Source organism: Hemiscyllium ocellatum, chromosome 14 (genome assembly GCF_020745735.1).
Source record: "Hemiscyllium ocellatum isolate sHemOce1 chromosome 14, sHemOce1.pat.X.cur, whole genome shotgun sequence".
NCBI classification, from domain to species: domain Eukaryota; kingdom Metazoa; phylum Chordata; class Chondrichthyes; order Orectolobiformes; family Hemiscylliidae; genus Hemiscyllium; species Hemiscyllium ocellatum.
Window position 1 is genome coordinate 1694399 of NC_083414.1, and position 23061 is coordinate 1717459.

The 23061-nt window shown below is 46.6% G+C and overlaps 1 protein-coding gene across 1 annotated transcript in view; it reads right to left on the reverse strand.

Annotated features, from left to right (window-relative positions):
• Positions 1-23061, reverse strand: part of LOC132822207 (sodium- and chloride-dependent creatine transporter 1-like) — a 196265-nt gene that overhangs the window by 129882 nt on the left and 43322 nt on the right. Inside the window, exons 3-5 of the mRNA XM_060835284.1 lie at positions 22097-22228; positions 15719-15986; positions 13990-14122 (exon numbers count right to left, since the gene is read on the reverse strand). Coding sequence (XP_060691267.1) covers positions 13990-14122; positions 15719-15986; positions 22097-22228 — 533 coding nt within the window. The remainder of the gene's footprint in view (positions 1-13989; positions 14123-15718; positions 15987-22096; positions 22229-23061) is intronic.

The following is a 23061-nucleotide window of genomic DNA, read 5'->3' on the forward strand; positions in this document are numbered from 1 at the left end:
TTCAGCTTTCAGATTGATTCTGAAATTATTGGGGAGTTATGGGAAGACACCTATAATTTGCAAAAAGAATGTTTCGTTTCAGTTCGGGGTAATTGCAGAATTCCCCCCTGAAGTCAGGCAAGTGGTGCAATGCCCCTACAAAGGTTTTATGATTGTTCAGAAACCTTAGTGTCATAGTTTGGTTTAACAGTTCCAGATCAGGATTATTTGGTTAAAACCCAGAAAGATTATTTGAGAAAGTCTAAACTCAGGTGTATATGATGAATTAGGAAAGAGGTTAACAGATTCTCATGACTGGGAAGTGAAGCCAGAACAAAGTGAAGCATTCTGTGAGATAAAGGAAATTCCCTTAAGATACTGCTGGGATTATTCGGATTATATTGTGTGTCTTGAAATCTTTAAATGTATGTTATATATAAATGATTTGGTTTATTCTATTTTAGTTTCATTTCTTTTGCATAATAAATTTCTGTTTTATACTATATTCAAATATTCAGCATATTTGCGTTTCAGTGAAAGACCATCTTATTAAAAACCAAACAAAATGATCTTTCAAGCCAGGTTCCAGTCTGTGATCTGACTTATTCAGTAATAATATCTGCTGGAAACGTAATTGCTTGTAGGGTTTTTTGTGTATAAATTAGCCAGCACATTTCCTGTGTTGCTGGGACTGAGTGCTTGTTGTTGGTGAGTAAGAGTGTCTAATCTAAGATTGTACACAGTTTGAAATTAGCACTTAACTAACATTAACAGCTTAAATTCTGAATTTTCAGCCTTAAAGTGAGCCTCAGAACTGGGCATTTATGAGGATTCCGTGATGGTAACACTGTTGAGTGTCAAGGGGTGATGGTTAGATTCTGTCTTATTGAAGTTGGTCATAGCCTGGCATTTGTGTGGCATGAATGTTAGTTGCCACTTGTCAGCCCAGACCTGGAGATTGTCCAGATCTTGTTGGCATTTGAACACGGACTGCTTCAGTATCTGAGGAGCCGTGAATGCTGCTGAACACTGTGCAAGCTGAAGCAGCTGAAGGTAGTTGAACCTAGGACACTACCCTGAGGATCTCCTGCAGAGATGTCCTGGAGCTGAGAAGACTGATCTCCAACCACAACCATCTTCCATTTTGCTCGGTATGACTCCATTTTCAGGAGACCACTCACCTGAATGCAGCCTGGATGTTAGGGCTGTCCCTCTCCCCTCCCCTCTGGAATTCAGTTCTTTTATCCATGTTTGACCCAAGGCTGAAATAAGGTCAGGAGCCGAGTGGCCCCGGGAGAACCCAAACGGAGCGTCACTGAGCAGGTTATTGCTGAGCAGGTGCTGCTTGATAGCCCTGTTACTGACCCCTTCCATCATTTTCTTTACATCCATTCATGAGATGGTGGTGTCACAGGCTGGGTCAGCATTCACTACCCATCCCTAATTGCCCAGAGGGCAGTTCAGAGTCAAGCACATTGCTGTGGGTCTGGAGTCACATGTAGGCCAGACCATGTAGGAATAGCAATTTCCTTTCCTTAAGGACATTAATGAACCAGAAAGGTTTTTCCGACAATCGACAATGGTTTCATGGTCATCATTAGACTCTTATTCCAGATTTTATTGAATTCCAATTCCACCACCTGCCAGGGCAGGATCTGAACCCAGGTCCCCAGATCAATTCCTGGGCCTCTGGATAAATAGTCTAGTGATGATACCATTAGACTATCACCTCCCCATCAGGTAAGTGGCCAGGGTAGATTTGCCCTGTTTTTTTACGTACAGGACATACCAGGGCAATTTTCCACATTGTCGGGTTGATGCCAGTGTTGTAACTGGACTGGAGCAGCTTGGCTCAGGGGCTGTAAGATCTCAAACACATCTTCAGTGCTATTGCTAAAGTGCTGTGTGGGCGGGTAGCCTTTGCAGTATCCTGTGTCTTCAGCCATTCAAATCTGGAATGACCACAGAATTCTGAGACATGAAGATTTACGTATTCTGGTGCATGGGTACAGCACTTCACTCAGGAGGCTAATGGGATGCTAGCTAGTATTATGGGAGGAACTGAATATAAAAGTAAGGAGGTTCTGCTTCAGTTGTACTTGGGCATCGGAGAGACCACGGCTGGAATACTGTAGAGTTCTCCTCTCCCTACTTAAGGAAGGATGGAAATGCATTGGTGGGAGTTTGGAGGAGCCTTCCAATTTCAATCCCCAGCTGATGGTTCTGTGAGGGAAGGGTGGACAGACTGAGCTGGTTCTCACCGAAGTTTGGAAGAGTCTTGGGTGATGACTAAAGTGTGCAAGAACCTGAAAGGATTCAACAAGTTGGACATGGAAAGGATTCTGGGTAAGTCTCGAGTTCAGGGACATTTTTTAAAAGTAATGGTCATCCTTTTAGAACAGCTGAGAATTCCTTTCTCTCAGTGGACTGTGCAGCTCAGGAATGGTGTGTCAGGAGGCAGAGGAGGTGGGGCCATTGAGGCAGGGGAATAGAGTCAAAGGTTATGGAGGATAGGTGGGAATGTGGAATCTGAAACACAAACAGATCTTCATCTCATTAAATAGCAGCGCTGGCTTGAAGGGATGAGCAGCATTCACCTGTTCCTGTTTCATATGTTCGGACATCCATTTATATTTAACATCAGTCTTCAACGTCAAAGATACAGGAATCATCCCAGAAGCTGCAATAAATCAGGAAGGGACTTAGGGAAATTCAGAACCACCGGAGCGATGGTTACTGAGGGAATTGTTGGAGCTGAGGGTCTGACCAGAGCCTGGCACCTGATGGATATCACCTTAGGATCTTAAATGAAGTAGCTAGTGAGATAGCTAATGTATTTGAATTTTCCCAATGATTTGGGGAAGATGTCATTAGATTGGAAACTAGTTAATGTAACTCCCTACGTCAAAAAGGGAGGGAGACGTGAAGCAGGAAATTACAGGTCCGTTCCCTTAATATTGGTCTCAGGAAAACTGTTAGAAGCAAAGATGTTATAACAGGGCACTTTAATAAATTCAAGGTAATCCGGCAAATTCAACCTGGTTTTAACCATTTAACTAATTATGAGGGTCATGGTGTTTGAAATTGTGCGTGTTCTTGGAGAGAGACATTGCTGCTGCCTGCCTCCTGCTCTTCTGCCCAGGTGTGTCCTTAGAGAGAGAGCATGTGGTGTCCCCTAATACTCTTGATGTCTTGAGAGAGGTGGGCACAGTGTGGGGTGGGGGGATACTCTATATCCCCCTCTAACTCCATTTTGATTTAACTCTCCCCACCTTACCCTCCCCCCACTGATGGTTCGTATTACCCATAATGGGCTTTGCATGGAAATATTCAATTGGTCACATGGGTGGCCTAGTTATAAAGAAATCAAAAGAAAAGTCAAAGTCGTTTTCATGATGGGGGAGAAACCTGTTCAGTTGTGTGTAAGAGCACTTAGAGTCAGAGAGTCATAAATTCACAGAGATGTACTGCATAGAAACAGATCCTTCGGTCCAACCCGTCCATGCCGACCAGATATCCCAACACAATCTAGTCCCACCTGCCAGCACCCGGCCCATATCCCTCCAAACCCTTCCTATTCATATACCCATCCAAATGCCTCTTAAATGTTGCAATTGTACCAGCCTCCACCACATCCTCTGGCAGCACCACCCTCTGGGTGAAACAGTTGTCCCTTAGGTTTTTTTATATAACTTTTCCCTCTCACCCTAAACCAGTGCCCTCTAGTTCTGGACTCCCCGACCCCAGGGAAGAGACAGCAAATTAAAGTAAAAGAAATACAATGCACTGTAGATAAAGGGGAGCCAGTGGATGTACTGTACCTGCATTTCCAGAAGGCATTTGATGAAATGTTACTCCAAAGGTCATTGTGGAAAATATAAGGTGACAGTGCAGGGAGGAACACATGAGTGCAGCGAGATGATTGGCTGGCTAACAGGAAACAAAGAGGAGGAATAAATGGGTCTTTTTCAGGCTGCAGGGTTTCACCAGGTGCTGTGCTCTACGGGTCTGTGATCAAGTCTCAACTCTTTACATTTTATGGAAATAATTCAGATAAAAGGATCGAAGGTGTTGGAGCTACATTTGCTGAGGACACAAAGCCGTGTGGAGGGTACGGTGGCACAGTGGTTAGCACTGCTGCCTCACAGCGCCAGAGACCCGTCTCCAATTCCCGACTCAGGCGACTGACTGTGTGGAGTTTGCACGTTCTCCCCGTGTCTGCGTGGGTTTCCTCCGGGTGCTCTGGTTTCCTCCCACAGTCCAAAGATGTGCAGGTCAGGTGAATTGGCCATGGGAAATTGCCCATAGTGAAAGGTAAGGGGCAAATGTAGGGGTATGGGTGGGTTGCGCTTCGACGGGTCGGTGTGGACTTGTTGGGTCGAAGGGCCTGTTTCCACACTGTAAGTAATCTAATCTAAAAAAAAGCCATCTCAGAATGTGAGTCATGAATAGGACACAAGGTGATCAAAAAGCTATTGATCGGATAAATAAATGACCAAAATCTGGCAAATAGAATATAATGTAAGATGTCCATTATCGAAATGGTGAAAGAGTTCAGAACAGAGGGATGGGGTGTCCTGGTCCTTGAATCACAAAAGGTCAGTCTGCAGGGACAGCATGTGATCAGGAAAGTTCATAGAAACGGATCATTTATCATGAGGGGAGTTGTATATAGAAATAGGGAGGTTATGCTTCAGCTATTCAGGTCACTGGTGAGAGACCATCTGGAGTATTGTATCCAGAAGCAGTCACTCTCCTACAGGAAGCATGGAGATGGTTTATTGGACTGACACCCGGAGTGAGCATTTACCAACCGAGTGTTCGAGAGGTTTACACCAATCATCATTAATTTGAACCTAAAATCAATAAAATTAAACCTTAAAAAAGATACGCCGCAGGCTCTGCTGAAGATTATTATTAGGAAATGCTATGGAATACTGCTTGACTTGTAAAAACAAAGAGCTCTGGAGATGGGGATCACGGTAAGAGAGTTTCCACAGGGACATATTTGAGTATTGTGTTGGAGGAGTGTGAGGAAATGTAATGTTGATGACAGAGTGGATTGTAATGTGAGAAGTTGGAGTGTTTGGATATGGGGGTGGGGGTTGTTCTCCTGGAAGCTGGGAGGGACTCCTTGTTGTGAAATCGGTGACTGGCAGCAGCCCTGGGAGGTAACTGAGAGGCTGGGTGAGGGAATGTTACAATCATTGGGTAAGGAATGAATAAAGACATGGGTGAGGATTTTAAAGGTGAACGGATTTGGCTAACCAAACTTGTGAAGAAGAGTCAGTCTTTTATTTGCTTGAAATGTGGATGTCACGAGCAAGGCAAACATTTATTACCCCGTCCCTAGTTGCCCCTTGAGAAGGTGGGGGTGAGCTGCCTTCTTGGCCCACTGCAGTCCATGTGCTGTGGGTAGACCCACGATGCCCTTAGGGAGGAAATTCCAGGATTCTGACCCAGGGACACTGAAGGAACGGCGATATATTTCCAAGTCAGGATAGTGAGTGGCTTGGAGGGGAACTTGTAGGGGATGGTGTTCCTATGTATCTGCTGCCCTTGGGGAAATGGTCGTGGGTTTGGAAGGTGGAATTCTGCAGAGTATGAAAATAGATAAGTTCCCTGGGCTGGATGGGATTGATCCGAGAATTCTCTGGGGAGCGAGGGAGAAGGCTGCAGAGCCTATGGCTTTGATCTTTATGTCATCATTGTCTGCAGGGATAGTGCCAGAAAACTGGAGGATAATAATGCTATTCCCTTGTTCAAGAAGGGGAGTAGAGACAACCCTGGTAATTATAGACCAGTGAGTCTTACTGCGGTTGTGGGTAAAGTGTTGGAAAAGGGCTATAAGAGATAGGATTTATAATCATCGAGGAATAAGTTGATTAGGGATAGTCAACATAGTTTTGTGAAGGGTAGGTCATGCCTCACAAACCTTATTGAGTTCTTTGAGAAGGTGACCAAACAGGTGGATGAGGGTAAAGCAGTTGATGTGGTGTATATGGATTTCAGGAAGGTGTTTGATAAGGTTCCCCACTGTAGGGTATTGTACAAAATACAGAGACATGGGATTGAGGGTGATTTAGCGGTTTGGATCAGAAATTGGCTAGCTGAAAGAAGACAGAGGGTGGTGGTTGATGGGAAATGTTCATTCTGGAGTTCAGTTACTAGTGGGGTACCACAAGGATCTGTTTTGGGGCCACTGCTGTTTGTCATTTTTATGAATGATCTGGATGAGGGCACAGGAGGGTGGGTTAGTAAATTTGCTTTTGCCCAAAACGTCGATTTTCCTGCTCGTTGGATGCTGCCTGAACTGCTGTGCTTTTCCAGCACCACTCTTATCGAGACTCTGGTTTTCAGCATCTGCAGTAACCTGGTAAATTTGCAGACGACACGAAGGTGGGTGGAGTTGTTAATAGTGACGAAGGATGTTGTAGGTAACAGAGAGACATTGATAAGCTGCAGAGCTGGGCTGAGAGGTGGCAAATGGAGTTTGATGTGGAAAAGTGTGAGGTGATTCACTTTGGAAGGAGTAACAGAAATGCAGAGTATTGGGCTCATGGTAAGATTCTTGGTAGGGTAGATGAGCAGAGAGATCTTGGTGTCCCATGTACATAGGAAGTTGTCACCCAGGTTGATAGGGTTGTTAAGAAGGCGTATGGTGTGTTAGCTTTTATTGGTAGAGGGATTGAGTTTCGAAACCATGAGATTATGCTACAACTGTACAAAACTCTGGTGCGGCCGCACTTGGAGTATTGTGTACAGTTCTGGTCACCGCATTATAGGAAGGATATGGAAGCTTTAGAAAGGGTTCAGAGGAGATTTACTAGGATGTTGCCTGGTATGGAGGGAAGGTCTTATGAAGAAAGGCTGAGGGACTCGAGGCTGTTTCGTTAGAGAGAAGAAGGTTGAGAGGTGACATAATTATGACATATAAGCTAATCAGAGGGTTAGATAGAGTGGACAGGGAGTGTCTCTTTCCTCAGATGGTGACGGCTAGCACGAGGGGGCATAGTTTTAAATTGGAGGGTGATAGATATAGGACAGATGTCAGAGGTAGTTTCTTTACTCAGAGTAGTAGGGGCAAGGAACACACTGCCTGTAACAGTAGTAGACTCGCCAACTTTAAGGGCATTTAATTGGTCATTGGATAGGCATGTGGGCGAGAATGGAATAGTGTAGGTTAGATGGGCTTCAGATTGGTTCCACAGGTCAGCACAACATCGAGGGCCAAAGGGCCTGTACTGCGCTGGAATGTTCAATGTTCCATGAAAGAAAAACCAAGCAATGCTCTGATTGGTGGTTGGATACAGAGAATGAGCAATTATTCTCTGACAGATGGGAATGGGAAGGAGGGTGCTGACACTCACACACACCCACATTCTCACACACACCCACACTCACACTCAACCTGTACACTCACACACATACAATCACACACACAGAAGTTGATGGGTTGGCTCCCAGGACTTGAGCATTGCCAATGGGATTTATCAGCCAGTATTGTGAGGGGTTTGGGTGAGTGGAGATTTCTGTGGAAATATCTGTGCTGGTTGCCATGGTTTCCCTGGGCAGCCATGTTGGTGTGGGGACTGGAGTCACCTATTGCCCAACTGGGTTCGGATGCAGAACTCCCCCCCATAGGAATTTTATTGAATTGAATGGGATTACATCCAATCCAATAATTTTATACTCATTGCTGAAACCAGCTTTTAAATGAACAGATTTTTAAAACTGTCTGTATGATGTCAGCAGTTGATGAAACTTAGAAGCTGAGGGAGATCTGATTGAAACTTAGAGGCCTAGATAGTGGACAGGGAGAAGATGTTTCACCAGTAGGACAGACTAGAACCCAACGGCACAGCCTCAGGGCGAAGGGACGGCCCTTTAGAACTGAGATGGGGAGGAATTTCTTCAGCCAGAGGGTGGGGATCTATGGAACTCACTACTGCAGAGGGTTGTGCAGTGTGTTTCAGACAGAGAGAGATAAGGTCTTGATTAGGAAGGGGATCAAAGGTTACAGGCAGAAGGCAGGATAATGGAGTTGAGAAACACATCAGCCCATGAGCGAATAGTGGAGCAGACTCGATGGGCTGAATGGCCTCATGCTGCTTCTTTGTCTATGATCACATAGTAACAATGTAGGCTCCAGAAGCAGAGCTGAGGCGATAGGAGTTTAACAGCAGACCTGTGTCTTGGAGAAGGGGCGGCACGGTAGCACAGTGGTTAGCACAGCTGCCTCACAGCGCCAGGGACCCGGGTTCAATTCCTGCCTCAGGCAACTGTCTGTGTGGAGTTTGCACATTCTCCCCGTGTCTGCGTGGGTTTCCTCCGGGTGCTCCGGTTTCCTCCCACAGTCCAAAGATGTGCGGGTCAGGTGAATTGGCCATGCTAAATTGCCCGTAGTGTTAGATGGATTAATCAGGGGTAAATATAGGGGGGGGTGTTTCTCTTCGGAGGGTCGGTGTGGACTTGTTGGGCTGAAGGGCCTGTTGCCACACTGTAGGGAATCTAATCTAATCTAAAACAAGTCGATACTTGAACTAAATCAATTTGCATGAACATGGATAACTCAAGGCCATGAAAAGCCTTTGATGGTATTTACTACAAACAGCTTTGATTCCAGTGCCAGGGTTGATGTATTAACTCGGAGTGAGAGATGGACAGAACGAGGGGGTTAGACAAGGGAAGAGGCAGAAAAAGAGATGGGAGAAAAGGGACAGAGTATGGGGGCAAGGGGATGTGGGGAGGGGGGGAGCTGAGTCAGAGAGAAAGGGGAGAGACACCCATTTACAAAGATAAACATTGAGAAATCTCTCTGTGTAAATGTGACGCAGCTCCTGGTGCAGATCCAGAATTTATCCATCTGGTCCACTGCTGAACTTTGAACAACTTGCCCAGGCATACACATCAATTAAAAACTTTGGGTTTCAATTGGGCAAAGGTTACCTCCAAGTAAGGAGTTTAGTTTTAAAAGTTATGAACAAGATGCATTTGGTTAAAGCTCTGGTGGGATCAATGTGAAGCTGAGAAATTCTAAGCTCTGTTGTATAAAGACCCATTGAAGAGGCAATTGTATTCTCAAGATTGGAGAATTGAAGTGACAGACATTTCAGACCCTGTGTGAGACAGAGATGGGAGTTCTGTGAGTATTAGAAAGGAGTGCTGTTGAGATTCATACAGTTATACTTTACTGTGTGTCTTGAAATCTTTAAATTATTGTTGTATGTAAACTTTAGTTTATTCTACTTTATCTTCATTTCTTTTGCATAATAACCCCCAGTTTTATTGTTAAAACCTAATCTGCAGCACAAGACCCACTTTGTTGAAACCAAATGAAAAAACAAGCTTGATTTCAGTTTAGGGTCTAACGTTGTCAATCACAGCATCAGCCAGGATCATACCAGGTGGCTTATGTGGGTTACATTGTCCTATGGGTTAATGCAGGACCATTTTTCTACAGTCGGGTAGATGCCAGTGTTGTAACTGCACTGGAACAGCTTGGCTAGGGGAACGGTAAGTTCTGGAGCACAAATCTTCAGTAACATCACTGGGATGTTGTCAGGGCCCATAGCCTTTGCAGTATCCAGTGTCTCCAACCGCTTCTATATTTCACACTGAGTGAATTGAATTGGATCAAGGGAGGAGACTTCGATGGATCATCCACCCGGCACTTCTGACTGAAGATAGCTGTGAACGCTTCAGCCTTATGTTTTGCCGTAATGTGCTGGGCTCCTCCATCGTACAGGATGGGGCTATTTGTGTAACTTCCTCCTCCAGTGAGTTGTTTAATTATTCACCACCATTCACAACAGGATGTGGCAGGAGTGCAGACCTTCAACCTGATCTGTTGGATGTGGGATCATTTAGCTCTGTCTGTCACTTGCTGCTGGCATTGTTTGGCATGTGGCTTGCCCAGGTTGACACCCAACTGTTGCTCCTGGCATGGGGTCTGGGGCATAACCAGGGCTCACCCCCCCCGGACGGACAGTAATGGTAGAGGCGCCGAGTGTCCTGGTAACATTATTAGTTGCTCACCGTGACATTCAAATTCCCTAAAATGGTGATGGTTGCATCAAACCAACTAGTTCATGATGTCATTCAGGGAAGGAAACTTTATGTCCTTATTCAGCTTGGTCTATACATGAACTAAATGGGTTTTACAATAACCGAAAGGATTTGCTGGTTACCATATGACCAGTTTTCTAATTGCTGGTTTAAACAATGAATGGATGAATTAATTACTCTTGCTGTTTAAAGTAAGGAACACAGCTGGATGGAAGAGAAGAGCAGTCCTAGAGATTAAAAGCCAAATCTCAGAGAGGGTTTTTTTTAGTGCCTTGGATCTGTATGAACTAAGGACCTCACTGAAATGGAAGCTCAATGTGAACTCGGTATTGTGTGAACAAACCCAGGTTGGTGTTATTCACCTCTGTAATCCCGATCTGGGAGCTCTCTCTTTGTGTAATCCCGATCTGGGAGCTCTCTCTTTGTGCTTTTGTAACACAATTCAATACAATTAGTTCAAGAATGTTATCATATTGTCCCTTTGCCAGTGTTATTCTATTCATGTCTGAACTCTCCTACTGGTTCATGTGTTACTGACACAAATAAAATGGCAGAAATGTAGAACAGATATTTTGTAGACAGTACCTTTAAAACCCTTGGCCATTTCCATCCAGAATTTGAGATTAGACATCGATAATTCATAACATTAACTGTAAGGAGGTAAAACTATCGAAACAACAAGACTGGATTTCCTGTTATCAAGAAATGTATTCAGTATTTGAACTGCTGTATCTGAATTAGAGACTCCAATTTTACATCTAGAAGGACAAGGGCAGCAGATACATGGGAGCACCATCCCCTGCAAGTTCCCCTCCAAGTTACTCCCCACCCTGACTTGGAAATTTATCGCCGTTCCTTCACTGTCGCTGGGTCAAAATCCTGGAATTCTCTCCCTTACAGATTTGTAGAGTGTAATCAACTATTAAAATGATGACCTCTCCCCTGACTGTCACTATTTTATTAAAGTCCTTAATGATGGGGAAGTTCCAGAACATCAGGGCAACAGGTAAGGGCTTTCACAGCAATTTTCGGCCAGACATGCCGAGTGGCTGATCCATCTCAGCCTCTTCCACTGGTCCCCAGCATCACAGGGACCAGCCTTCAGCCAATTGGCTGGAGACACTGGATACTGTAAAGACTATGGGCCCTGATATCATTCCGGCAATAGTACTGAAGACTTGTGCTCCAGAACTTGCCGTTCCCCTAGCCAAGCTGTTCCAGTACAGTTATAACACTGGCATCTACCCAACAATGTGGAAAATTGTCCTGCACTAACAGATTTTGCCAGACCTGCTGAGTTTATCCAGCAGTTTCTGTTTCTGTTTTTGTTTCTGGTTGCCAGCATCCACATTTTTTCCCGAACTGGTTTGTTGCTGCATTCACTCAGACACACACCAGATGGTCTTTGTCTTTTATTTAAATGTTCTCACATCTGACACTGACGCTAGACTGATGGCTTCCAGTCTGCCCAATATAGACTCCGTCCAATGTTTCGAGAGGCAGTGCACCATCATTTTTCAAAGGCTCCCAAGGCCAGGCAATAAATGCTGACCCAGGTCAGGGACACCAACGCCCCATGAAGGGATAAAAGAAGTCAAGACTTCAATGTAGCAGATACAAAGAAATTCTTAAGAACAGCTGAACATCAGGAGAAATAGAAGACAGGAACCTCAAACAACCACCAGGAAAGGATAGTCAAATCAGATATTGCTGGAAAAGCTCAGCAGGTCTGGCAGCATCAGTGGAGAGAGAAACAAATCGAATCTGATCTGGCTCTTATTCTGACTCCAGTAGCTGTTTTCCTTTAATAGCAGCAAATACAGACTGGGACAAGAGGACCAACAAAGATCTGACAATTCCCCAAATCCTGATGGACTTCACCTCAGGATCGTAAAAGATGGAGCGACTGAGATAGTGGATGCATTGGTTTCCCAGAAAACTGGAACTGAATGGAATGAAAAATAGCAAATGTGACACTTCTCCTCAAGGATGGAGGTTGGAGGAGGGGGAGGGGAACCAGAGAGCAAGAAACTACAGGTCAGGAGCCAAATATTTGTCATCGGGAAAAGGTTAGAAGCAACGATAAAGGAGGTACTGCACAGCACAGGGAAAGTCACGACTCAGTAAGGCAGAGCCATTCTGGTTTAGGAAAAGGAAACTTATTTTTGATAAATTTATGCACGCTTTTTGAGAAGCCACAAGCGGGTGGATAAAGGTGACTCAGTTGATGATCTGTTTGTAGATTTCCAGTTTCCATTTTGGAAAAAGGTGTCACATGAAAAGTTATTGCATCAGATAAAAGGTCCTGGTGTAGGGGGTGCTACGTTAGCACAGGTAGAGGATTGGTTAACTTAACAAGAAAGAGTCATTTTCAGGTCAGCAGGGTGTAACAAGTGGACTGCAAGAGGAAGCTGAGCTAGGACTTCAACTATTTACAATCCCTGCCAATGATTAAGGAAGGGTTCCAATGTATGGTCACTACATTCACCATGATACAGGGGAGAAAAGCAAATTGTAATGGGAATACAAAGAATGGTAATGGGTCAAAGTAAGTTAGTGGGAAAAGGTCTGACAAATGATGTATAATGTGAACTCGTCCACCTTGGCAGGTACGCCAGTGAGGGTACAGTCCCACACACACACTAACTCTCACTGGGGTATAGTCCCCCACACACACTGACTCTCACTGGGGTATAGTCCCACACACACACTGACTCTCACTGGGGTACAGTCCCACACACACACTGACTCTCACTGGGATACAGTCCCCCACACACACTGACTCTCACTGGGGTACAGTCCCACACACACACACACACACAGACTCTCACTGGGGTAGGAGTCACACACACACACACACACACACACACACACACACACACACACACACACACACACACACACACTCTCTGACTGCGGGACAGTCCCACACACACTGCCTCTGACCGGGGTCTATCCCATGGTGGCGGAGTGAGTCCTGGACGGAGTCTGGAATATGGAAGCTGTGTGGCCTTGTGTTTTGCAGTTGGTGGGAGTGGACTCACGCTGGAGACGGACTGGAATGTCAGTACCTTATGGTCACTTTCTGTTATCATTCTGGACATCTTAAACTCTGTTCCGATGGTAACCATTTTTCCAGTCTAAACACCAGTTACAGTACCTGTATCTAGGCACCTTGTCCCTAAGATAGCGCTGAGAGATGTCATTAAAAACTCTTCCCTGCACTCATTTGAGCACACGTGACAATAAAGCTATGCTATTCTCTTTCTTTAACTAAGTGAGGTGGACCAATATTTTCAGAGGTTCCAAAAGCAGAACAAAAACAGTAGATGGGCTTGCCTTTCTCAGTCACTGTATGGATGATGAGAGCAGGGTGGTGATGTTGGGGCTGTACAGGACTCTGGTCGGGCCACAGCTGGAGTACTGTGTACAGTTCTGCTCTCTGCACTACAGGAAAGATGGGATTGCTCTAGACGGGGAACAGAGGAGATTCTCCAGGTTGTTACCCAGGATAGATCATCACGGAGAGAGACTGGATAAGCTCGGATTGTTTACTTTGGAGCGGTGAAGGCTGAGGGGGGACTGACAGAGGGGTATAAGATTATGAGAGGCATGGACAGGGCGAGGGTGGATAGGAAGTAGGTATTCTCCTTAGGTGAAGGGTCAATAACAAGGGGAGCATCATTTTAATGTGAAGGGCAGGAGGTTTGGAGGGGATTTGAGGGAAACAATTTTGACCCAGAGGCCTCGGAGGTGATGGGGTAGGGGGTGTCTGGAATGTGCTGCCTGGGAGAGGAGCTGAAGGATAAACCCGGGGGGAGCCCTTAGAACTGGTAAAAAGTTCTGGGATGAGCAGCTGAAGTGTGATAATCATCGAAGCAGGAGGCTGAGTGAGGAGGGGGACGGCCGGGTGACTCAGAGCAGGACGGGAACACTCCTTACCTTCCCTGTTGATTTCACCCCTTTCCAAATACAGAAGTAGACAATAATCCAGGTGGTGAGGACACACAGGAGCATCTGCCAGTTGATCGTTCCGAGGTGATCAATCCCGACGGAGATTCGCAAAACCTTCCTCCTGAAGGGGTGAAGGAAATGTGCCATCAGCAGCTGGACAGTGGGATCAGACTGGATCAGACAGGAATAGTCCGTATCTAACCCCGTGCTGCCCCTGTACTGGGAGGGTTTGATGGGGGACAGTGTAGAGGGAGCTTTACTCTGTATCTAACCCTGTGCTGTCCCTGTCCTGGGGAGTGTTTGATGTGGTAATGTAGAGGGAGCTTTACTCTGTATCTAATCCCGTACTGTCCCTGTCTGAGCTTTTTATTTGTTATTCATGAATGTAATTTGGGTGCTCAATACAGTCTCCCCCCTCCCCCCCATCCACCATCATACCCTCCCAGGACAGGGACAGCATGGGGTTAGATACAGAGGAAAGCTCCCTCTACACTGTCCCCCATCAAACACTCCAAGGACAGGGACAGCACAGGGTTAGATACAGAGTAAAGCTCCCTCTACACTGTCCCCCATCAAACACTCCAAGGACAGGGACAGCACGGGGTTAGATACAGAGTAAAGTTCCCTCTACACTGTCCCCCCATCAAACACTCCCAGAACAGGGACAGCATAGGGTTAGATACAGAGGAAAGCTCCCTCTACACTGTCCCCATCAAACACTCCCAGGACAGGGACAGCATACGGTTAGATACAGAGTAAAGCTCCCTCTACACTGTCTCCCATCAAACACTCACAGGGCAGGGACAACACGGTGTTAAATACAGAGTAAAGCTCCCTCTACACTGTCCCCCATCAGCAGCACGGTGGCTCAGTGGTTAGCACTGCTGCCTCACAGCGCCAGAGACCCGGGTTCAATTCCCGCCTCGGGTGACTGACTGTGTGGAGTTTGCACGTTCTCCCCGTGTCTGCGTGGGTTTCCTCCGGGTGCTCCGGTTTCCTCCCACAGTCCAAAGATGTGCAGGTCAGGTGAATTGGCCATGCTAAATTGCCCGTAGTGTTAGGTGAAGGGGTAAATGTAGGGGAATGGGTCTGGGTGGGTTGCGCTTCGGCAGGTCAGTGTTGGGCTGAAGGGCCTGTTTCCACACTGTACGTAATCTAATCTAATAGGTACAGCAGGGGGTTAAAGTCAGAATAAAGCTCCCTTTACTGTTTTATCTAACCCCTTGCTGTCCCTGTCCTTGGAATTTCCTTTCGTTATTTAGCAGTGTGATGTGGGCGTTGCTGAGCAGGTTATTGCTGAGCAGGGTTGCCTGTAGCACTGTTGTGGAGCCCTTCCATCACCTTCCTGATCAGCAGCGTTTGATGGGGTTGTTATCTATCACCTTGGATATATATTTGTTGAAGTTGCTGGAGAAACTCAGGTCTGGCAGCATCTGCAGAGAGAGAAACAGAGTTCACGTTGTGAGTCCAATGTTGTGAAAAATGATCACTGAACTCGAAACGTTAGCTCCGTTTCTCTCTCCACGTTTGCTGCCAGACCTGCTGAGTTTCTCCAGCAATTCCTTTTTTTGTTTCTGACTTCTAACATTCACAGTTTTGCGGATATATAATTTCTGGTCAACAAATACTTTCTTTCCCCTAAAGATGAAAAAATGAACAAATCACAAAGGGGTTGAGATTAAGAGCATCTTCCCTCTCAGTCCGAGTTCACACTTACTCCCAAAACTCGATGATGGGCGAGCGCTTGTCCACCAACTCGTCACAGCTCACATTGAAGGCCGTCGTGGAGTTTACGACAGTCCCGTTATGGCATTGATCATGCCGGAAGACTTCAGTACATTCTGGAGTGTTCCATGAGTTTCCACACGTTGCCCAAGGAAGATTGTTGGTGAAGGAATGGATGAGATAATACAAACCCCAGGCAAGCACCATGATATAGTACGTGTTACAGAAAAACACAATCACCATCGAGGCGAAGCCCAAACCTGGAAGGGACAAAAACCATAAAGAACCATAAGGAATAGGTACGGGCGAAGGCCATTCAGCCCCTCAGGCCTGCTCTGCCATTAGATACAACCATGATCCAACATTCCTCACATCCACTTCCTTGCCCATTTCCTCTTAATTCCCCAACTGATCAAGAATCTCTCTCTCTCTCTCTCTCAGCCTTAAATATCCACACGGACCCTGCCCCCACAGCTCTCTCTGTGGTAAGGAGTTCCAAAGATTCTCAACTCTCTGAGAGAGGATATTCCTCCCCATCTCAGTCTGAAACTGGTGCCCCTTTATTCTGAGACTGTGCCCCCATCGTCCCAGACCCTCCCATGAGGGGGACCATCCTCTCAGCATTGACCCTGTCAAGCCCCTGAAGAATTCTGATGTTTCGATAAGATCCCCTCTCATTCTTCCAAACCCCAGGGAGCAGAGTCCCAACCTGTTTAGCCTTTGTACATGGGGCAACCCCTCCATCCCAGGGATCAGGAGAAAGTGAGGACTGCAGATGCTGGAGATCAGGGTTGGGAGTGTGGTGTTGGAAAAGCACAGCTGGTCAGGCAGCATCCGAGGAGCAGGAAGATCAACGTTTCAGGGAAACGCCCTTCGTTAGGAATAAGTCCCTTGTCCGAAACATCAATTCTCCAGCTCCTCTGATGCTGCCTGGCCTGCTGTGCTTTTCCAGCACCACACTCTCCTCCCAGGGATCATTGGGGAGTACCTCCTCTGAACTGACTCGAATGAAATCAGAGCTTTGCTTTAATAAGGAAACAAAAACAGCTCACCATCTAACACATCCTTTCCAAACCCCGAGCTAAGGGCCGTGAGGAGGAAGTGACTCCATAACCTTCAAATCCTGTCAAATCTAGAATACGGTGAGGGATGGGAGAAGGTCCACAATCCAGAGGAGAGAATCCCTGTGTGTGGGAGGGAGTGGGAATGCAGCAGGTACCAGCACACGGTGAGGGGGTCACAGTGGGGAATGTCAGAGTGAGAGGGTCACAGTGGGGAATGTCACAGAGTGAGGGGGTCACGGTGGGGAGTGTCACCGAGTGAAGGGGTCACGGTGGGGAGTGTCACCGAGTGAGGGGGTCACGGTGGGGACTGTCACAGAGTGAGGGGGACACGGTGGGGAGTGTCAGAGTGAGGGGGACACGTTGGGGAGTGTCAGAGTGAGGGGGTCACGGTGGGGAGTGTCAGAGTGAGGGGGACACGTTGGGGAGTGTCAGAGTGAGGGGGTCACGGTGGGGAGTGTCAAAGTGAGGGGATTGATCAGATAGAAAGTGGCCCTTCAGCCCATTGAGTCTGTGCTTGTCAAACCTCCCTCCCCCAACTATTCTCAGCCCATAGCTTGGTCTGCTGTGCAATCGCGACTGTCCGTCAAAGTCCTTCCTGAGTCTGATGAGGGTTTCTGTATCTTCCATCCTCAAAGGTGGGGATGTGCAGATTCAAACCACCCTCTGGGTGAAACCATTTTCCTCAGATTCGCCTCTGAAACCCCTGCCCCTCCCCTTCAAACTCCTCTCCCCAGTCACTGAGCCCTCCACCAAGGGGTGAGGTTTCTTCCTGTCTGTGTCCCTCCAAATGTCATACATCTTAATTACATTTCTCCACCTTCTACCTCAGTCTCCTCTGCTCCATGGAAAACAGCTCTATTCCCTCCAATCTATCTCCGGAACTACACAGGAAATTCCAGTTGGTATTAGCTCCAAGAAAGAGGCCAATAAAAATGAGCCTGCCTGACCAACAGGCCCGAGGAGAGGTCACAGTTCAGAATTCAGCGAATGAGAACCAAGGGATTGATTAAGAACAGGAGAATCAAGTATGAAAGTAATCTTGCAGGGAATATAAAAACTGATTAAACGTTTCCTTTGATATATGATGACATAACGATTGTTTCAGACAAATACTGGCCCCTTTGCAGTCACAAACAGGGGAGTGTACAATGGGGGGGGGGCAAAGAAATGACTGAGCAACTAAAAACATGATTTGGTTCTGTGTCACAAAGAAGGACACAGATAACGTCCCAGAATGGTTGGGCATCCCAGGGTTTAGTGAGATGGGGGGAGGCCGAGGGGAATCGGTATTGGCAGGGAAATGGGATTGGGAAATGCTAAGATTGCAGGACAATAATCCCCCAGGGTCTGATTATCTCCATCCCAGATTAATTAAGGAAGTGCTCTGAGAAATAGGGAATGCATTGATGCTCTTCGTCCAAGGTTCTCGAGAGTGTGGGTCCGTTGTTAGAGAATGGAGGATGGCGAATGTACGATTTAACGCACGGTTTAAACAGGGAGGTCACCGGGAGTTCCAAACCCAGTGGGTCTGATGTCAGCACTGGGGTCGTGTCCACGGGGGAACCATGCCTCACTCTGTGGGAATCTACAATCAAACAGAACACACCGTCTCCAGGGCAACGTAAACACATTGAGTACTGTTCGTAACCTTTACTTGGAAGGAGTGGCCAATCAGGAAAAGGCAATGCAGGGAGTTTCCTGTGATCCTGAATGATCAGCACCAAGGAGGAACACACCCCTGAAAGCACAGAGCCAAAGGGACAGGAGGCGGCCATTCAGCCCCTACAGCCTATTCTGGCATTCAATATGATTGGAAGGGTTCTGTACCCAAATTCCAAAGACCCAGCCTGGCCCCATCTCTCTCTCATACCTCAGGTGAACACAGACCTTTGTCTCCATTCTGAGTGAGATGCAGGTGTCGTTGTTAAGTTTGATCTTTGTTTCCCATCCCTAGTTACCCTTGACTCAGTAAGCCATCTCAGAGGGCAGTTAACCCCATCGCTGTGGGACTGGAGTGACATGTAGGCCAGTGTGGGTTACAATGACAGTTTCCTTCCCTAAAAGACATGAGTGATCAGGATGGGTTTTTCTGAGAGGGTGAACAATGGTTACAGAGTCACCATTAGACCAGCTGGGTCACCAAAAAGCTTAGAATTTGAGTTCACATTTGATCCAGGAATTGGAAAAGAGAATTCTAAACACCTTTGTTTCCTCGCCTCATTCTGACCTTTATTATTTTGGTCTCTGCCCCTTTCACACACACACCCTCTGCCTTGGTGAACTGTATGGGAAGGCAGAGGGTACCAGTGGTTGAATTCCTGCTGCCTCCCTGGGTACAGACTTTCAAATCAGAAGCAGCCTATTCCAAGGCTGAGTTAGACAAAGATTTGATGAACGGGGGAGAAAAGCGACTGGAGGAAGAGACAGATCAGAAAGTGGAGTTAAAACTGTAAACAGATCACCTGCGATCCCACTGAAGGGGAAAGCAGACCTGAGGGGCTGAATGGCCTACTTCTGCTTCTAAACCCAACATTCTTCAGAATCACAGAATTGTTAGAGAATAGAAGGCGGCCATTTGGCCCATCATGTCTGCACTGGCTCTATGAGTATTTTAACATTGTGCCTTTTCCCAATAACTCTGCAAGTTGTTTCTATGGGAACTATCCTCCACACTAGCCAAGGGAAAGCCTCAGTTGAACCTGTCTCCTCCACACAGGCAAGCAAGTGCACCAGACCCTCACCATGTCACAATGGGATATCTTTCCAAATAGTAGGAATCCCTTGATTCTCAACCTGTTAAAGATCAGAAACAGTTTCTCATTATCTTCTCTGACTAGACACCTTCTGATGTGGAAAACTTTGATCAGATTTCCCCTCAGCCTCCTTGTCTACGAGGACAGCTGTCCCAACCTCCTCAATCTATCCCCAGTGCTGAAGTTTCTCATTCCTGGAAACATTCTGGTAAACATCTTCTGCACTCTCTCCCAGACGTGGGGCCCACAACTGGGCACAACACTCCAGCTAAAGGTGAACAAGTGTCGCATATAAGTTCAACATCAGACCTTACTCCTGTACTCTATGCCCCTATTAATGAAGCCTAGAATATGATCTGTTTTGCTAACAGCTCTCTTTACAGTATCTTTAAAGAGTAAAGCATATCCAGACCCCTGTGCCACTATACATCCTTTAGAATGGGACCCTTTACTTTACAGTCTCTCCATGTTCTTTGCACCAAAGTACAACACCGCGGAGTTATACATACACTTCCTGGGAAGGTCCTGGGGAAGTGTTGCTGACCTTGGAGTGCAGGTTCATAGCTCCTTGAAAGTGGAGTCGCAGGTAGATAGGATAGTGAAGAAGGCGTTTGGTATGCTTTCCTTTACCGGTCAGAGTATTGAGTACAGGAGTTGGGAGGTCATGTTGCAGCTGTACAGGACATTGGTTAGGCCACTGTTGGAATATTGTGTGCAATTCTGGTCTCCTTCCTATTGGAAAGATGTTGTGAAACTTGAAAGGGTTCAGAAAAGATTTACAAGGATGTTGCCAGGGTTGGAGGATTTGAGCTACAGGGAGAGGCTGAACAGGCTGGGGCTGTTTTCCCTGGAGCGTCGGAGGCTGAGGGGTGACCTTTTGGAGGTTTACAAAATCATGAGGAGCATGGACAGGATAAATAGGCAAAGTCTTTTCCCTGGGGTCGGGGAGTCCAGAACTAGAGGGCATAGGTTTAGGGTGAGAGGGGAAAGATATAAAAGAGACCTAAGGAGCAACTTTTTCACGCAGAGGGTGTTACGTGTATGGAATGAGCTGCCAGAGGAAGTGGTGGAGGCTGGTACAATTGCAACATTTAAGAGGCATCTGGATGGGTATATGAATAGGAAGGGTCTGGAGGGATATGGGCCGGGTGCTGGGTTAGGTTGGAATACCTGGTCGGCATGGACAGGTTGGACCGAAGGGTCTGTTTTGTGCTGTACATCTCTCTGACTGTGTGCCTCACACTTCTCTGCATTAAATATCATCTGTCACCTCTCTGCCCATCCCACCAACATCCCCCGTCCCACCATCATCCCCCGTCCCACCAACATCCCCCGTCCCACCAACATCCCCCATCCCACCAACATCCCCCGTCCCACCATCATCCCCCATCCCACCAACATCCCCCATCCCACCATCATCCCCCATCCCACCAACATCCCCCATCCCACCATCATCCCCCATCCCACCAACATCCCCCATCCCACCATCATACCCCACCCCACCAACATCCCCCATCCCACCAACATCCCCCATCCCACCATCATCCCCCACCCCACCAACATCCCCCATCCCACCAACATCCCCCATCCCACCATCATCCCCCATCCCACCAACATCCCCCATCCCACCAACAACCCCCATCCCACCAACATCCCCCATCCCACCATCATCCCCCATCCCACCAACATCCCCCATCCCACCAACATCCCCCATCCCACCATCATCCCCCATCCCACCATCATCCCCCATCCCACCAACATCCCCCATCCCACCAACCTGTCAATGTCCTGTTGGAGTTCCGTGCTGTCCTCCTCACAGTTTCATGTCTTCTGTAAATTTTGGAACACCCACCCCCACCCAGCACACCATGATACACTTCAGTACACAGCTCAGAAAAAAAACCCTGGGAACCTCTACGACAAACGTTCCTTCTGCCTGAAAATTATCCATTGACGATTGCTCTTCATTTTCTGTCACTCGCTCAGGTATGTTCGCATCCACATTGCTAATGTCCCTTTACTCCATGACTTTCCTCATTAGTCTGTTGTAAAAAGGCACTGTCTCTTCTCTAAGTCAATACACATAACGTCAACAGGGTTACCCTGATGATCCCTCGGTCACTTTTTCCACAGAGTTCCAGTAACTTAGTTGGATAGACGTTTTGCATGCTAACCAGCATTTATTTCCACATGACTATTCATTCTATTCTGAATAACTTCTTCGATGTTAGGCTGATGGGATGCTATATAGGAACCAGACGACATGCAAAATTTATTCAGCATTTCCACATCAGTAAGATATTTCAGAGCATTTTCCAGAATAGAATCGTCAGAACAGGCAGATGAATATATAGATGAGCTTGAAATAATGGGATTGCAAAAGAATTTTCTCAGAATTTGTGTACTTCTGTGTTTGTCTCTCTTCCTTTCCCCACTTTTCCTGCCTCCCCCTCTTCCTCTCTCTCTCTCTCTCTCTCTCTCTCTCTCTCCATGTCCCAATCTCACACACACAAATGAAATGAAACACACATTTTGATCTGATTTGTATCTCACCTTTGAAGAGAGGTGCAATATTCCATGCACCAATACCTCCCTGTTTCATGAACTGCCCCAGTGCAATCTCCAAGAAAAACACTGGGATTCCTCCCACCAAAACAATCAGCAAATATGGGATGAGGAAGACTCCTGTGAAGATATAACGAAGACATGAAACACGGAGTTACTCTTTAATCCTAGATGTGCAGGTTGCACAGAACTGAAATAGTTTTCATTCACAGTTTCCTATCCTCATTTCAGAAGGTTAGAGGTTCAGAGAATTGACAAGTATCTTTGACAAATGAACTGTTCCCTTTAATAGTGAGGAGGATGTATTGGACTTGAATGCACAAAACACTGGTTACATCGCCTAACCCTGATTAGGCTGATTGTCCAACTCAGTAGCCTAATCTGTGCTCTCCCCATAACCTGTGATCCCGTTCGCCCCAAGTGCTATATCTAGCAACCACTTGAATACATTTAATATTTTGATATCAACCATTTCCTGTGGTAATGAATCCCACAGGCTTACCACTCTTTGGGTAAAGAAATGTCTCCTCATATCCGTACTAAATGGTCCATCCCAAATCTTCAGACTGTGATCCCTGGTTCTGGATGCACTCACCATCAGGAATATTCCCCCTGTGTCTAGCCTGTCTAGTCATGTCAGACTTTTGTAAGTCTCCATGAGATCCCCCTCATTCACCTGAACTCCAGTGGAAAAAAAGTCAAGATTAGAGTGGTGTTGGAAAAGCACAGCAGGTCAGGCAGCATCCAAGGAGCAGGAAAATCGATGTTTCATCAGGATATTTCCAGCACCACTCTTGGGAGTGCAGAGAGATCTCGGTGTCCAGGTACACAGATCCTTGAAAGTTGCCACCCAGGTTGACAGGGTTGTTAAGAAGGCATACAACGTCTTAGCTTTTATTAATAGAGGGATCCCAATCTGTACTTCCCAGCTCCTGATTGATAGCGTCATAGTT